Source organism: Anticarsia gemmatalis, chromosome 14 (genome assembly GCF_050436995.1).
Source record: "Anticarsia gemmatalis isolate Benzon Research Colony breed Stoneville strain chromosome 14, ilAntGemm2 primary, whole genome shotgun sequence".
NCBI classification, from domain to species: domain Eukaryota; kingdom Metazoa; phylum Arthropoda; class Insecta; order Lepidoptera; family Erebidae; genus Anticarsia; species Anticarsia gemmatalis.
The window spans coordinates 12,433,326-12,450,797 of record NC_134758.1 but is presented as its reverse complement, the minus strand read 5'-3'; the positions used below and the strand labels follow the sequence as shown (position 1 = coordinate 12,450,797).

Sequence of the window (17,472 nt, the reverse complement as noted above, 5' to 3'; positions counted from 1 at the left end):
TTTTCTGTCTGTCTGTCTGTCTGTCTGTCTGTCTGTCCTCCGTCTGTATGTGTCGCTATCACGTAAAAACTACCGGATAGAATGCACTGAAATTTGATATATGCATAGAATAAGTAGTGGAGCAATTTCTAGGATACTTTTTATAGCATAAAATTTCAAAGATTTTTAGAAAATTGAAAAAAATACGTAGAAATCGTTTGAACCTGCGTTTCCCTATAGAGACCATAGATGGCGTTACAATCCATTTCACAACATTCGCATAGTTAACGCGGCGCCTGCCGTATCGATACCTGTTGTTCGCACCAACCAATAGATGGCGTTATAAACCGCAACAAAGCATGTTTTTTCTAATTAATTTATTTTGATGGCTTTATTGTAAAAAAATACCTTTGAAACATGCTATACATTTATAAGATTTTTAAACATAAATGTTGTATGATATATTACACAAAAATGTTGGTTTACGTGGGTCCGGTGCGGTCGGGATATCCTAGATGGCAACCGAGTAATTTCGTTTGTTGTCGTTGTTCGCCGCAACTGACAGATGGCGTTGTTGTTCGAATCACATAATATTTATTTAATAACCAAATGAATTGGTTGCATTAAGGGAATAAATTGGATAGCTATGAAACAGACTATGTGGTAAGTTTTAAAAAATAAACAACGGATGATATAAGTATAAAAAATAATTACGGGTTACGCGGTTTCGGACGTATCATCGCAAGTATACATTATTACGCGTCTGAAGAGCTCCGGCGCAGATAGGACCTATAATAATATTCTGAATCCAGACGGGTAAGCAATGGTCAGTCTATTATAAGGTATTATATTTTACACTGTAAACTGCTACGGATACAGACGAGAGCGGCAAGAAGGTAACCACAGGAAATCAGGCCTGCCTGAGCCTGTGTCACATTGTGTGCCTTTCGGGTCCCTTTCGTAAATAACCATTAGATGACAAAAGAGTTGTTAACATTTTTATGTGTAGGTGTATCGAGTGCTTCGCAATTCGCGTGCTCAAACGAATAAGCAACAGTACGAAATTCACGCGAGCGGAGCCGCACGGGTCAGCTAGTCAATAATATGACGGATCAACTAAACTTTTAATAACCACTTTATGCATTAATAAATCTATAGGAAAGTGCAGAATTCGTATTACTTTCTACTTTGCATATACCTACCTCGTAGGTACTGTTTTTAGTATTGTTTCAGGACTGCAGTTAGTTATCTATGTTAGTATCTCCTTTATTTCAATAGATGGCGCTGCGCTACCGAACCGAAGTTGAAATTTACTTTGTCTTTATAGATACTTACTGAAATGGACTTTTCTTTGGCTACTGACGTATTAATTGATTTAAAAGATGTGTTGCATAAATTTACATATTTATTTAATCGGCACGAAGCATAGAACCGGCATCAAACTAATTAAGCATTTTTTGTCAAATTTAGCAATTCCTTTTATTGTGGTAATGAGAAATCTTGATCGAATTAAAAGTTCTTTGATTTTTCAAACAAATATGACGAATTGGGTTATTAAACCTTTTTTTTGTTATTTGGATCTGTATCTGTCTTAATATGGAGTTTTTGTCGTTCAATGTATAGCGCGTGAAGCTGGGGGATTTCCCCCTTATCGAACTAGATAGCAATTGTAAGTGGTATAAAAAAACTGGGTACTCAGTGTACACACTAACAAACGTATTCGGAGGAATAAGAATAACGTTATTACGTAATTAAAAGATTATTTGTAAGGACAAGACGGACATCCAAGACTATTTTCATTTGTGTGGGTAATTGGAAATCGAATTCACGACCCCTACGTGCAATAGCAAACTTCCTTTTCTATTTATTAATACTATATTTGTTATTAAGTTTTACCCCTTGGTTTCTGAAGTAAACTTTTCGGTATCTATTCAGTACCGTTTAAACTCATAAAAAAAACTCTATTGAATAGATAAACTATCGCTAAATGTCCACAGAAATCGGAGGTTAATAGGTTACTGAAAAATATCTACCATAAAAGTTAAAACTAATAAAATCCCACAAAACATTTATTAAATCACGCTGTATATGCCACTGTCAAAAGGCGCTTAGAACGTCCCTTATTATACAGGTTGTGTTATCAGATAATTCACAGTACAGGATGAGTACACGATGTGTATCGGAGCGGTGAGCGCCTGAGCGGTGGCGGAGGCTTTGCTGGCGTACTGTTTGTCCTCCGCGCTACCTGCACTCTGCGACCACCTGTGTGAGCCACGGTATTGCCATCTAGACGACCACTGCCGAGTTTCGGGGAGATTTTTTTGTTTGGGGATAAATTGGTAAGACGATTTTGGGGTAAAGAGTTTAAGGTTGGCTTTCTGGTTGTGTTGTTTTGCTGTTTTGTTAAATAAAATTTTGAAAATGTTGTATTATTACAATAAATTTTGTAAATAAAATAATTATTCAGATGCTAATTAGATGGTCGTTTTCTTTTTCAAAGAAAGAATCTAATGGTATTAAACGTTCAGGTGATTGCACTTTCTTTAGCTGTAGAATATACACAAGTTTTTAAGATCCAAATCTCTTAAAATGTTTACCGTCTTCACTCATCCCATTATGTTTGTTTGTTTTCCCATCTTATATCAAAATGTTCACTTTCATTTTATGACATGTTGTTCACATAGTCTTTCTTTTTAACAAAAGTAATGTAAACAATAACTGCACCCTTCTCACGTGATAAGATCTGAGTAGAAGCAATTCGTGAATCAGCGCTGGCCACCCCGCGGTTCGCCGGCCGGCGTCGGCAGTCGCTCTCCCGCGCCCGTACACACCGCACGCTTGTCAGAGCGGCGCGTCACACGTCACCAAACTTTCAAACCGAACCAACTTTCTACGCGATACAGTGAATACTGAGCGAGTGTTCGACATATATTAATATTATTGTGAGTGCTGTGTTGATGTGGTGAGGTGAAGTTAACATGCGGAGCGCCATGGAGGCGTTCTGCCTGCTCCTGCTGGCTGCAGCCGCCGCAGCACAGCTCGACACGAGGCACTTATCAGGTCAGTATCAACAGCACACACTCGCCAGGTACCCTCGCTCCCTCGCCACAACTCCTCACTTTAAACAAGTTTTATACACTCGTACTCCGCTGCTTCTTAACGTATTCACGTTGGATTTTAAGTTAGAAACTAGTACGCAACTTGTAAAAACTTTTGCGAACTATCTTTATATTTAAAAAGTTTAAAATAGACGCAAAAAATTGTAAAATAGAGTACGTTTTTGTTGTAAAAAGTAGGAAAGTGTTTGAAAAGTAAGTTTTTTAGAAATCACAAGTAACGGTAAACGTCTGAGGAATATTTCGTGATAGACAACGAGACAACCTACTTAACAACTTTTATCGAAACCGTTGACTTGAGACACGACGTGGTTTTTTAAATTAACTAGTTTTATTCTAGTAATTCTACACTATATTGATAAGAGAAAAAAACTAATTATAATGTGTGTCTGGGAATAAAGACTGCAAGATATTTTTACATTCGCAATAGCAATAAATAATAGTGAAAAAGCGAAAGATATTAATTTTCTAGTCACGAGTGAGTGGCTCACAATCTACTTGGATCATAAACAACAGTCTATTGTTAAGTTACATTTGAAATTCTTTACAAATCTATTTTAAAATGTTAAGCGGTACTTTTTGTGACACGTTGTATGTAGGTACCACTGTTGGGCACAGGTTTTTAGTAAAAGTGCGGTTTCGCGTAATACTTTCTTATAAGAAATGCTTGTAAATTAAAATAAACCAGATTTACAAATGAAGGAACACAGTGACATGGCACTTGGTCAGTTTAATAAGTTCTCGAAATTGCTCGAATATATTGGCGTAGTTTGAATGGACTTTGATTCTTTAAACTTGAAAGGTTTTATTCTCATAGCCTTTGATAGGTTCAATTTATGCAGTTTACATCATATTCTCACTAGTCGGTATACGTCTGCAGTGAGCAGCCTTTGGTGAGACTTGAGTTAACTACCTCTTAGTAAATAGTCAATAATATTATGTACTATGGAAGTCACGTTATAAGTCCCGTTTGTCGGGAAAGGATTGCTTTGACACTAAGTTGACCAAGAAAGAACATGACAAGAAAATCAGCTTTGAGCAATCTATTTTGCAAATAATGATTAACTAAAATCCTGTGCCTGAATATTTTTCAAACCATTATAGTGTAAAACAAAGGTGTACATACAAAAAAACGCTGTCCATAATTAGCGGTGTTGCCAGCACAATGTTTGCATCACAAGCCGTAGACAATAGAGTCTATGGTACGTGATCGCGGAATAAATGGTGTTCACTATCCGCTAAGCCTCCACGTTTTTTGTTACAACTTTGTGAATATTTAATAACTGTATAAAATTGTTTGACAAAGAATTTACGGTATTTTGCAGGTTTTTTTTGTGACATTGCAATCCTGATTGTTTTTAGAAATGAGGAATTTGAATTAGAATGGCAATGGAATTTGGAATTTGAGTTTTGAAAATTGAATTATGAGAAGAGTAGAATGTATTATTAACTTGGTACGATATCTAAGTAAAATAACAGGCTTTGTTTTAGTGGGTTTAAGCAGAGGTTACTGACACGTTTCTTAACTTGATACGATTGTATGAAACTCGAACATTCAGTTTGACTTTTTGCTACTTCGATTATCATAATAATTTATTAGCACTTTTGACGCCCAGTCAAAATCTAGACCTCAATGGCTTCGTCAAGCGAGTCCCGCTTTTGTTTTTTTAAAGAACTGGCTAAAAACCTCCGCAAATCCAGTCTGAATAAAAAAACCTGCTGACTAAGGTACTCTTCAATGACAGATTTACAAGTTAGCTTTATTACCCACCATTTATCTATTATAATTTATATAATACAATAGGCACCTATGTATAGTCACTTTAATCCACATGAATAAAACTGGTCATGTATCATGTACTTTTAAATACACTATACAACTAGCAGAGACGAAAAACGCCACTTGGTACGATCCTTACGAACTTCCCTTGCTTCATTCACATCCATACATTTAGATTATGATGGGGCTGACATAGTCTTGTACGTCAAGCCACTAAATAAATAAATATTAAAAAAAACATCCATACATCTTGTCATATAAGATGTCTTTTACACCATCCGTATTTAGAAACAACACCAATACGTATTCTAAAAGGAATCACAAATAAAAAATCTCTGGGGACTAAGTTACATAAAAACATAGTTTTAAATAGTATAAAAAAACTTGTAGGTCATCTTTAAATGCAATATCATTGTGGAAAAATCCCACAATAGGTATTAGGTAGAGGCTAGACTTTTTTGTTAAGTTTTTTGTGAATCACCGCTGTTTATCAACTTCTCTGAATGGAGTTTAAGTAGCCTTAGGAAATTATCTTATCGCGTGTGATAAGAGTTTCAACTTTTAAAGTATTTTGTCGAAAGAAAGTGATTAAAACTAACAGAAAGAAAGCATAGTTGGATTTGTATTGGTTTTAATTGGGCATTTGCTAGAAGACATTGGACGGGATTTAAACTGCTTTTCTAGTTAACTAAAAATAAATAACTTGCATTTACATAGGTTTTTAGCTTTATATTTAAAATGTGAAATTATGTCTAAAAAGGGTACTTTTATAATACTTTACCAATAATTTAAGCTTATGCAGACATTGTAGGTAATATCGTAACTCGAAATTTTGAAAATACCTTTATGAAGTATGTTTATGAAATTGGTAATTAGTTACAATTAGCAAGTTTCTCAACATTACAATATTAAAAAGCAAATTTTCGAGTAATTATTTAGAAATTTTACGTTACTACACAAAATAATGAAAAAGGAAAAAAAAACATACACATTACGCGCACGTTGAACTCTTTTACACTACACTACTTTCATATGAATTCTTTATAATACACGAACTCACAAACTGTTCACTACGTCGACGCTCAAATTAAACTTTATCATACTGGTATTTGTTTTCATGTAAATATGGGTATTTCCGATTTCTTTTAGAACATACCGAGTGCTGACGTCAGACGTCGCTAAAAAACATGTCTTTTTATGACGCGTTTGTTTCTGATACGCCATGAGAAATATGCTATTGTATGGTGATTATTATGAGTGTCTGTTGCCGTTAATATGTATAATTTCTATGGAATTTTAATACAAGAAAATTATACGTTACGTTATGTTAGTTTTCTAGAAATTGTGGGTTGTTCTTCACTATTATAAAAGTACTCTGACGCATTAGCATTCTGCCTGTTTGCAATCAACATAAAAATGACGGAGCGGATTTTCATGCGATATTATACTATAAGATAGCGTGTATTGAAGAAGGTTCTAGTGTTCAATAAATTGAGATTTCGCGTTAATTGACTGAAAAATAATGATTTTTTTCTTCGATTTTGTCTTACCCTTATCCCACGTTAAGTAGAGTCGGTAAAACATCTTCTCTTGCTATAATCAAAAATTACCATATTAAAAATGTCAAAAATAATTAACACGGTAATTGTCTGTTGACTTTAGTTAGAAGTATATTTACTAAGTCCGGTAGTGTATGATAAAACGCGGATGGCCATTTCTCGTATGCTTTTATATTAATTGGCGAGGAAAGTGACGGATTGGATGTTATATGATGGACAATGTTGTCGAGACTCACTTTGCGCAGATGGTCACTAGCATTAGATAATATTGAGGTTGGGAGGGAAAAACGGCGTGTTCTTTCGTAGAACGTGAGCTAGTAATTTTTTTTTGTGTTTTGTAGTTTAAGTATAGTATACTTTGTTTAATAGGGAAAATAAATGTTATGGATTTTATTTTTGGGGCTATTTGGTATATCACAGTCACAGTTTAGAAAGTTTATTGGAAGATATGTCGTCATTAGCTCTCATTCCTTTAATTACCTTGTTAGTTACCTTTTATTTTTTTTATAGAAATCAGTTAGTAGGACTACTAGACTAATTAGAATTTGCCCATTGCTGGGCAAGGGTTTTCTCCTGAACGAGGCAGAGAGAAATATTAGACGCGTATTTTTCGCTATTATTAGGGTCTAAAATGTCAGTGGGCAGCTATTTTCTAGTCAATATTCAACGAGGTAGCTTCAAGTCAGTATTGTACTTACGTTACTTATCTAAGCCACCTGCCAGTTCAGTGCGCAGGTTTGCAACTTTGTTGCATGGTAATGAACTGTTCTCAGATCTGGTGCAAAGATCAATGGACCTTATATTTGTTTGAGAAACTCAATAAGCCAACGTGTTCAAGAAGAACTGGGTATATCTAAATTAAAAAAATATAATCCATGTTCTTCCACTGCTGGGCAAAGGAATTCTCCTGGAAGGTTAATAAATATTTTAATTGGTGTATCTATATCCTATTAATAATTATTATAAATGCAAAAGTTTGGATGGATGTATGTATAGTTTATGTATGTATGTATGTATAGTATATGTATGTTTGTACGTTTGTTACTCTTTCACAAAAAAATAATCGGATTTGTAATCGAACTTTGACGCTTTACCCCGAGAAATCTTTTAACGCGAACGAAGTCGCGGGCAGAAGCTAGTTATTTTCCTAAATACTCTTCAAAACAATCGCTTCTGTTGAAATTTCGTAATGCATCTTACGCCATTACTTCAAGTTTTTGAAAATTATAGAGTACCGTTTGCAGTTCCATTTGATATGAAATATGGTAGCTCCTTATTTGGAATTTTGTCATTAACTTCCAGTATTACAACAGCCTAAGGCCATATTTTATGTTTCAGAAATACGCGTGTATCTAATATACCAAGATGGTTAATATAAAACACTAGTGATCCGCCAAGGCTTCATCCGGAAAAAAAGGTTCATTAATTAGACATTTCGTGTGTTATACATACCGCCCTAGAAAATCGCTTTATCTATTCGTGAAACATTATATTAGATTCTCAATTGATAATAACGAAAATGTATTAAATGTGTTAACAAAAATGGGTAATTTGACTGGTAGTCAACTATTAAAAAAGATTAAAACGACCGAGAACTACATCGTCTACTGATATCATATTTTAATAAAAATGCCCGAATAAGATGTTTTGTTATATCAATCATTTCATCATCTTAATTTTTTATCAGTGGTCGTCAGAGGAAATTCCCAGCGCAAAAATACACATCCCCGAAATAAAACAAACGAACCGTTTATTAGGATATGTGTCACTTTAATTCATTTCAAGAAAGAATATGGGTTATTTAACAAAGCTTAATTGTGCTATATCCCCATCACGATTACAAAGATAGTCTTGTCACGGGCGACAAGCAGTACATTTTTTTTTTTTTTTTTTTGTCATTCCTTATTTTGATCTTAGTGTGTCTCTGGTCTGATAAAGCTTTCGATTTTTCTGATTTATAACAGAATATTGACTATCTCTGTGGCACGGTTGGTAGTGTATCCTATTGCTGATCGTGAGGTTTCGGGTTCGATGCTCGGATGGGGTAAAGTGCTTTTGCTATTTTCTTATTGCATATTATATTTCTCAATAGTAACCCGGAGTTTGGTAATGAGCCCGGTTAATAGCAAAGGACTTCCCTCCCCTTTTATGGGACTGTTATGTAAATGTATTTCATACACTTCTGCCTACACCTTCGAGTATGACAGGCGTGATGTTATTACTCACAGAAAAATGTTATTATCGGATCTATAGGTTCAAAATAGTATATTTATATTAAAGGACTATATTGTTTTACATTGATGTGCGATTTTAGTATCATTTTGACATTAGCAAGAGGTCAACCTCATATGTACTCGTTGTCTACGGGTCACTGACCCCAATGACGTCACTCTTAGAGTATAGGGGCTCACTATTGGACACTCGAGCCGCTTTTTTTGGCTATTTCAACAACCGGTTCTGTGATTTTTTAAGGTTTTTCTAAGTTTTGATATATTTGTAGTTAATGCGAATATAATTATGGGGTTCGGATTTTTACTGTTGTCAAGTCGAGCATAATTATTGTTACGGTATAATATTTGAGACTAAGAAATATAAGGTAGTTTTGCTAACAATATGAAACGCGAAAGGAACACTGTCAGGTTTCTTATTACGTTTTCAGAATTGAACTATTAAAGCATATTATTAGTGTCCCACTGCTAAACAAGGTTCTTCTCCCGTAATGAGGGAGGAAGTCCTTGAGTACAGCACGCTGGCCAAGTGCGGGTTGGGGACTTTGCATTCCTTCAAGATCTATAGAACTCTCAGGCATGCAAGGTTGCATCACGATGTTTTTCTTCACCGTTGGAACAAGTGATGATTATTTCTAATACACACAACTTCGAAAAGTCATTGGTGTGCTGCCTCGGGTTCGAACCATCCGCAACTTGCTTGTGCGGCGCAAGTTAAACTACGCGGCTATCACTACTAATCTAATAATAAATAAAAAATAAAAGTATCGAAAGGGCCTTAGTATAATGGCTATCGAAAAACAAAAGAAAGTGTATAAATGTCAATGAAAGTTGTACAAGACTTTGTCCTACATCAGCTGACCCACAGCCTGTAGGCCTGTAGGTCTTACAAGATGGATGCCTGAACTTGTGAGACATCAATCAATGTACTCGCGCATTTTATATTAGACCCTAGGTTATCGACTTTGGGCAGAATTGGGCACTAAGTTTTTGGTAAAAATAGACTGGGACTTTTTAATATGACCCGATATGATGTCTTGGTTAGAAGTCTTTTAGTGTTAGTGGAATTGTCATAGTAATCTTTTTGTACACTTTTCTTATTCATACTAAAAATAAGAACTCCAATGGGGGTAGTTAGAGATCTCTTATGTTTTATTTAATACATTTGCGATAAGTTCATTTGTTAGATATTCTTATTGATATTGATTCTCGATAGATTTGGCGCACGGGCGATCATTGGCACTTTTAGATGACACTATTATAATAGGTATTGTTGATCACATTGTCATATATCTGTCTCGAACTTGTAGTTATATTTACTATTAAGACTGATTGATCGATTCATTGTATATTATCTAAAGACAAATTTGAAAGTAATCGAACTCAATCATCTACACTTGTGATTGTCAAAACTACATTTCTAAAGGTACATCTTGTTATTATAAAATCGTTTTGAAGAAATACGAAGTTAAACGTGTGAGTAATTGTCCGGTGAGTAAGTACAGTTGTGTGACGAGCTGACGAGTGTGACGACACAAGAATAACTCGAACGTGAGTCCGAGGGCTCTCCACTGCTGGCCAGAGTCGACGACATTGACCACCGGAAGACGATTCGACGCGTCGACGTGTTGTCCGCTCAATAACTCACTTCCTGTAGTAACACCCAACTAAATTACTTACAAACTAATGTACACTTTATACTGTTACATATAAGGACGGTTTTTTGTTGACTGTAGGTGTTTAGTCTCCAAAACGCTGAGACGTCTGAAATTTCATATGAGACGCTACTTCCCAAGTGATACTAACTAAATTGTCGTTTAAATCTCAAGAAATAGGGTACACAATTGCAATGACCGAGCGATGCATTCGACTGACCGCAATCCTGCGAATTTGGGTTACGTGGCTGTATTTTTTCGACAATTGTTTTTTTAAGCTTTAATTGATTTCACGGGCGCCGATGCCTCTCTCCGAAAGTAGGCTTGTCTCTGCTAATGAAAAAGTTCATGGTTCAATAAATCGACAGTATTTTGTGGGTCACAAAATACGTGTTGAATGTCAGTTGTCAGTTTTATTACCGTGAAAGCGGAATACGTGAAATAATTCCTAGAAAACTTTTCCTCCCTTTAAATAACAGCACTTGAATAATGCTCATTTAAAAACAAAGAACATTTTTCCGCCTCACAACTCAGCAAAATATATCTTAAATTACCAACGTCAGCATTCTTTGCTCATTCGCAGAACTGTTTCAACTGGCAACGGCGAGATTAAAAATAACTTTAGAAAAACTTTTACTGAGATATGCGTTTTTATGATAAAGCGGTCAGAATTACAATAGACACGAGTATCCAAGAGATCCACTTTCACCGCCGTGTCTCTGTGGCGCTCCACTCTCCGCTCTGCAATCGAATATAATCATTTTTGGAGTTCAACAAACTTGTTTTTCTCAGTTTCAGTGTGAATTTCAGACTTTTGAATTGGAAGTGAGAAAGTTGCTCTTTAAATTGGGGAAACTTTAGTATTATTCTTGTTATACAGTTAGGTTTAACTGCAAAAACATGATTGTGCCTCCTAATGGAGCAAGTTTGTCGACAAATAGTCGCGAATGCCTACTCTACGAATTGATTCGGTAAAAAATCTTTGTCAACCAACCTACTTAGTATGTGTGTCAAACTTTGATTCAAAACTTAGTAGCTGCCGACCATTTCGCTTTTAGTCGGATTAATCAAATTGATTTACTTACAAAGTGTCGCCATCTAGTGGTCAAGTTAATCAACTTTGTCAATTAATCACTGTATCCATTTAAATCAAGTTCGATCCTATACTTTAGATGATTTTACATCAAACTACCGACTTGTAAGTTCAAAACATACAGTGGTATCTAAACATGTTGCGTCTCGCTCGCTCATGGTGGGAGTGAGAGAGAAGGTGGAACCAGTTTGGCAAGCCTTGAACTTGTATAACCGCTATGCCAAGTGATAGCCATGTGGCTAGTGAACCGTTTTGTGGGTTTGCTCGCGAATTCGCTGCGGGCATTATAGTGCCTTTGAATTTATTAGTGCTGGATGGCAAATATTTGCTCTCTGCAGCTTTGTGTGTTAGAAACTACATGAAACTGATATAGTGTGGGGTGTTTGAGGTTCTAGTGAAGATTTATTATAGTGTACGACTAATAGTTTAGTGTAACTGCCATTATTAGTTGACATTTAAGGTAATGCAAAGAAAAAGCCAAATTATTGGCATTTGTCAATAATAATCAAAATTATGGGCTTGTTTTTGGAAAGTCGATTCCTGCACTTGTCAAAACTTTGTATCGTGAAATCACAAACTTAATTTATGGATTCATATTTGTACCATTTAGATAAACATAGATCTATCTTTCAAACATAATATTTTTTGGCTTAAAAGCACTGCAGTTTTCTTTAAATAAAATTTCGTTATCCAGTTATGTGATTGTTAACCAGACATCTTATAACACAGATTACAAGAGCGATACAAAAACTAGCGGTCATTGTACGAACCGATACATTTCATGAAAGCGTTGTGTAAGAGGAAGCCCGAGGTGTTTGCAACGAGCAATTAACTGAAAAGTCAGTGGAGTAGTTATGTACTAACACGCTATATATACCTAGTTAGGTACTACGCAATCGTGTGCAATAAATAAGGTTAGCCGTCGCTGTTGAAGTGTTTCTTAGCTATATTTTGACTGCGATTTCGTTCGTCATACATAATTTGTTTTTTTTTGACAATTCCCACCTTCAAGATTGCTCTCGTGTCGTTTGACGAACATAGAAATCTCGGACTCAAAGTACAACCGGACCAGAAGCAACTAGGTATTTGTGGATTACACAAATATTTCCTCCGTGTGGGAATCGAACTACCGACCATCCGAACCAACTACCAATTTTTGTACAAAACCGTTCTTCTTTTGAGTTAAATAGCAAATCTAGTTTTACTAACTTTCACGTCTATTTAAAGGTAATGATGGTCTGCTCATTCGATAATATTTTCCATGATCTTTTAATATGTCCGGGCATAAAGTGTACTTTAATTATTAGGGTTAATCTAGCGGTCTTTCGGTCAAAGAGTTAGTACAATCGGCTTAGTCTATTCAAGATGTTTACAAAGTAACTTTTTATCGGATGTAAATGACAATAGCAGAAGGATATATGGAAAGAATCCTTGGCCTTTATCAATTTCCTTTATGTGGTTAAAGAGCCTTGTGTAAACAAGATTCTAGCCGTAATACCGCTTCATTATTCCTTGTATTCTCAGTTATTTATTTAAAGACAGGAACATAGGTCTTATTAGCCTAATTTGTTAGTGTATATTTTTGTTTTAAAGACTTCTATAACATACAGTTCTTGAAAAGCTTGTCAATGAAAAAAAAATAGCCAAAAAGCCACTTTAAACATCGTTTAAACTGCTAAGAACATGATTAATTAATTTGATTTATCTGACTGTCATGACAGTATATACATATACACGAGTTAAATTATACTTAATTTATTATATGGTATTATGACGGAAAAGAGCATATGCAATATAGGTACTTTATTTATAGTAGCTAAGGTTTTTTTTTCGATACTTTAAACAATGTTTCAGAAGGAATATTGAACAAATCTGTAAGATTAACAGTCGTCCTAGTTAACAGTCATTTGTATGATATTTAGAAACCGAGTAGAATATTGAAATTTATGTATCTGTTTAATGATTTTTGTTGTCAACTGTACCAATTGGTTAACAACTGATTCGATATCCATCAAGTGAAAGATAAAGATCTTGTTTGTAACAGGTAGCTGTTTCTTGCAGGTGTCTGTTATTGAGTTGTGTGTGATCCTTTTGTTAAATTGGGATATAATGGCGTAAGAGGCTTACGGGGTCTTGGGTTTTTATCCCAAACCCGTGGCAAAAAGTTCTTATTATTTTGTTAAAGATTTTACACACCGCGCGTGCTTTTTTGAAGATAAGAGTTTATTTTTGATCCCGGATCTTCGACTATCTTTATGCGAAATTGCATGAAAATTGGTTTAGCGGTTAGCTGTGGAAGCGTAATAGATGGCCAGCAAGGATTTTGAGTTCAAAAACATTGTTTAATAAAGGTATTTTCATTAATTCGTTTACTGAAAAAAATCTTTTATTAAACACGTATGCACCGATAACCATGGAAACACAATAAAAAACCTACATTGCACTGTCAATGTCAAAAAACAGCCTCGCACGGCGACCGTTTACAAATGCGCAGGCGCAAAGAATGTCAACGGACCCCCACTACGCAACCTCTCTCTTTTACACTATCACTTTGTACAGTATACATCGAGCGGTGAGCACGAATGTGACATATGTTGATGCGAATAAAAACAGCAATGGATGTGATGTGAGATGAAAGTGTTGCTCTCGGTCAATGACTGCTGTGGTTGGTCGACCGTGGTCGGGAGCCGCTTGGTAACCATGCTGTTGATAACTAAGTCTTTCAAGGGCATGAGGTGAAGTATAATTGCTGGCGGAATATTAAACGTGACGGATTGCAATGTGAGATATTGGGGTTCGAGAAAGGCTTAAAATTGAGATCGTTAATTCGATTTGATGGTGCCGTAAAACAACGTGAATGCTAAAAACTTTTGTATTTAAATATTGGTTCCATAGTAGTATATGGTCATATAGTTTTCGATATAGAGGCGCCCATAGCCAGGTGCGCTGACCAGACCAGTACTTTTATTAAATCTTTTATTAAAATTGAACGTCTCCATGCTTCGGAGGGCACGTAAAAGTCGATCCCGGTGGTAGTCAATTAAGTCAGTCGGCAAAAACCTTCGGGCTTGAACAACTTTGACACTAGATTGACCACTAACCATATGACAAGAAGAAGACGACCAACATATAAACTTTCTAAGGTTCATTATAATATATTCAGGCCTGAAAAACTCTTATTTTATTTCAAAAACATCTTCCCTATGAAGAAATCATGATAGTCATGATGCAAATCATGAAAATAAAACATTGTGATAACGAGATACAAGTAAGGGAATCGAATCCTTTACAATAGTAATAGTATACCCATCATTTTAACCCCTGCACGTATCTTATTACCATACAAGATACTATTTTAATCATTGCTTTCTAAGTCCAGAAGCTACATACATTGACCTCTGAAGATGTAAAGTCCTATGGAAAAGGGAAAGGCGATTCATTAGCTAGTTACTGACTTAAGTTAACCTTTGAGCTTAGGTATAAGAGACTATTGTTGTTGAAATATGACTGGTGTGGTTAAAATTATGGTTATTGTGATGAGACTATGTTGTTGGTAAAACAGATGAATGTATTTCTGGTGGTTGCAGGTTCGATTTCTGGTTAGGCAATGAGTTTTTCATAACCAGTAACTTTAAAATTGGTAATCAGAAAATAAAAAAATGTGTCACCTACTTTTTGAAAAGGTGGAATTTAGAGAGACAGAAATCATAACATTCATAAAATGCCAAAAGAGAAAAGATATTGTGTGCCTTTACCTTCTTAGGTAAAAATAAAGTAATAGACTAATAATACTAAAATTATTAAAACTTTTGAAATTGAAGCAAAAACAATGTACAAAAGTATGTTAACGCATAATATCACAAAACACAGCCTTAAAATTACACATAGTAAAAGTCACATCAAAATGAGTTCATTAATTTAGTGTGATATATGCAAACAAACAGCCTCGTGCCCTAGATGTTTACATAGCGAACGTAACCTAGATTACTATTGCAATTAATCATTTATAATAAACAGCACTTGCGATTTTACCTTAAATGAATGATTACTGATCATTACTTAGGTCAACCTAGTTTATTTTTTTCTTGTAATTTATCTATCTATCCATCTATCGTATGGTTAGTGGTCAATCTAGTGTCAAAGTTGTTCAAGCCGCCCGAGAGGCCTTTGACATAGCTTAATTGAGAACAACCTACACCTACTTTTTACGTGCCCTCCGAAGCACGGAGCACCCATCTATAGAATGACCGCGCCAATGGTTGCTTAACTTACAGATCGTTTACCGACCGGTGAGCGCAACTGGCTATGAGCGCCTAGATATGATGTATGTATGCGAATATAATGAAGAATGACATGTAAGTATATTTGAACCAGTGAATTTTTGAAACTAATAGTCGGATTTGAAAGAACCTTTTGGTGGCTACATTAATGTGAAAGCCGACTAACCCTCGGTTTCTGAGGTACATTTAGCGGTAGTTTACCTATTCAATAGCGTTTAAACTCATATAAAAAACGCTATTGAATAGATAAACTACCGTTGAATGTACTCAGAAATGGGGGGTAAGTATTTCTCTTCGACTTGAGGAACTGGAGATATGTTATAAGTACAACTGTGATATAACTCTGGTGATTTATCAAAATAGATACGTTTTTTTGCAGATAATGTTAAGATATACAATAAATATAGTTTATTATAGAACTAAGTCAGTAATAAACTACTCGACTTATTGACATGGCTATAGAATCGCCTCTGATTACAAGTTATATGTAAAAGCCCTACCGAGTCCCATAGGGCAAACTTTATAAACAACAAAATATGGTTGTATATTATATATATGTCTGCCTAAAATTTTGCGTAGGTACATTAAGTGTAAGAAAAACTAATAAAAAATATGTACAATCTAACTTTCCATCCTTATCAACACATATCTTATATACATACACTTATATACATAAGGGAGTAAATCGTTCAACCCTCAGCCCCGATAGTTAATAGTTGGACAGTTAGTGAAGGGTTAATTTAACTTCAAGGGTTGATTGATGGAAAAAACTTAGTTCAATGAAAAAAGTTTTTTTGCGCGATTGAAATGGTCGAGGGTTGAAATTGATAAGTTTTCTCGGATTTGTATTGTTTCGAAGATATTTATAGACTTTTGAGACTGTAAAGAACTTTTGAAAATCTTTTTATTTTTAAAATCCGCGAATTTGTTGGTTATTATTAAGTAGTCTCAAGTGAGAATGTTTATGAGGAAGTCCTGGGTTTATTTCCCGAGTCAGGCTAGTGTAATTAAATGTCTTTTTTACCCGACTGTGTAAAGGAGGGTATTTTTATGTCTGCTACACTTTTGGGTATAATTTGTTGGTATAAATAGCTGTTTAATCTTAACTATACATATTGTTCCATAAAGGTAGGCAGAGCTTTAAGAACATAACTTAAGTTGATGTTTAATATAGTTTCTTATTATATTGTAAACTGTAAACCGTCCAAAACCGTCATCCATTGCCCATCTATCAGCGAGAAAATTAGGCCACATCAAATTAAAACGTCGATGTTATTTACAATTTTTATAAAACAGTAGTATAAAAGTAGAATAAATAAACCGAGTGATTCCAGATGTGTATCTAGTATAAAACCGCAACATGACGTGCTAAACGTTAGTTTTTACAAGCTCGTTCATTACAATGGACAATAATATGCAATAATACAATAATTACTCGAGGTTAATTGTAGGAAGTCATTAGCACTAACATATTGGCTAAGACGAGTTATACTTCCTTGAAGCTTTTTATTAGAATTTCTTCATTATGTATTTTCAGGATAATGAAAACCTGGAATGATTGATGAAATATAATACAATATTTGATTCTTTCGTTAGTATTTCTTACTTTTATTTAATTTGTGGCAAAACTGTGTTCAAAATGTGACAAGTAATTGCTTAACTGAGTATTTGTGTTTACTAAGTACTACTACTGAGTATAACTTATGTTAAAGTAGTCCTAATTATTTATTCTTTTTTATTATCTACGTTCAATTGGTAACTTACTGTCATGCCATAATTTAT

The 17,472-nt window shown here is 34.9% G+C and overlaps 1 protein-coding gene across 3 annotated transcripts in view; it reads left to right on the top strand.

The window, feature by feature from the left end:
• Positions 1–2,779: 2,779 nt before the first annotated feature.
• Positions 2,780–17,472, top strand: part of mgl (low-density lipoprotein receptor-related protein megalin) — a 266,041-nt gene continuing 251,348 nt past the window's right edge. For all 3 annotated transcript variants that reach the window (XM_076122865.1, XM_076122864.1, XM_076122863.1), the window contains exon 1: positions 2,780–3,039. In XM_076122865.1, the coding sequence (XP_075978980.1) occupies positions 2,958–3,039 (82 nt within the window). In that variant the 5' untranslated portion in view covers positions 2,780–2,957. The remainder of the gene's footprint in view (positions 3,040–17,472) is intronic.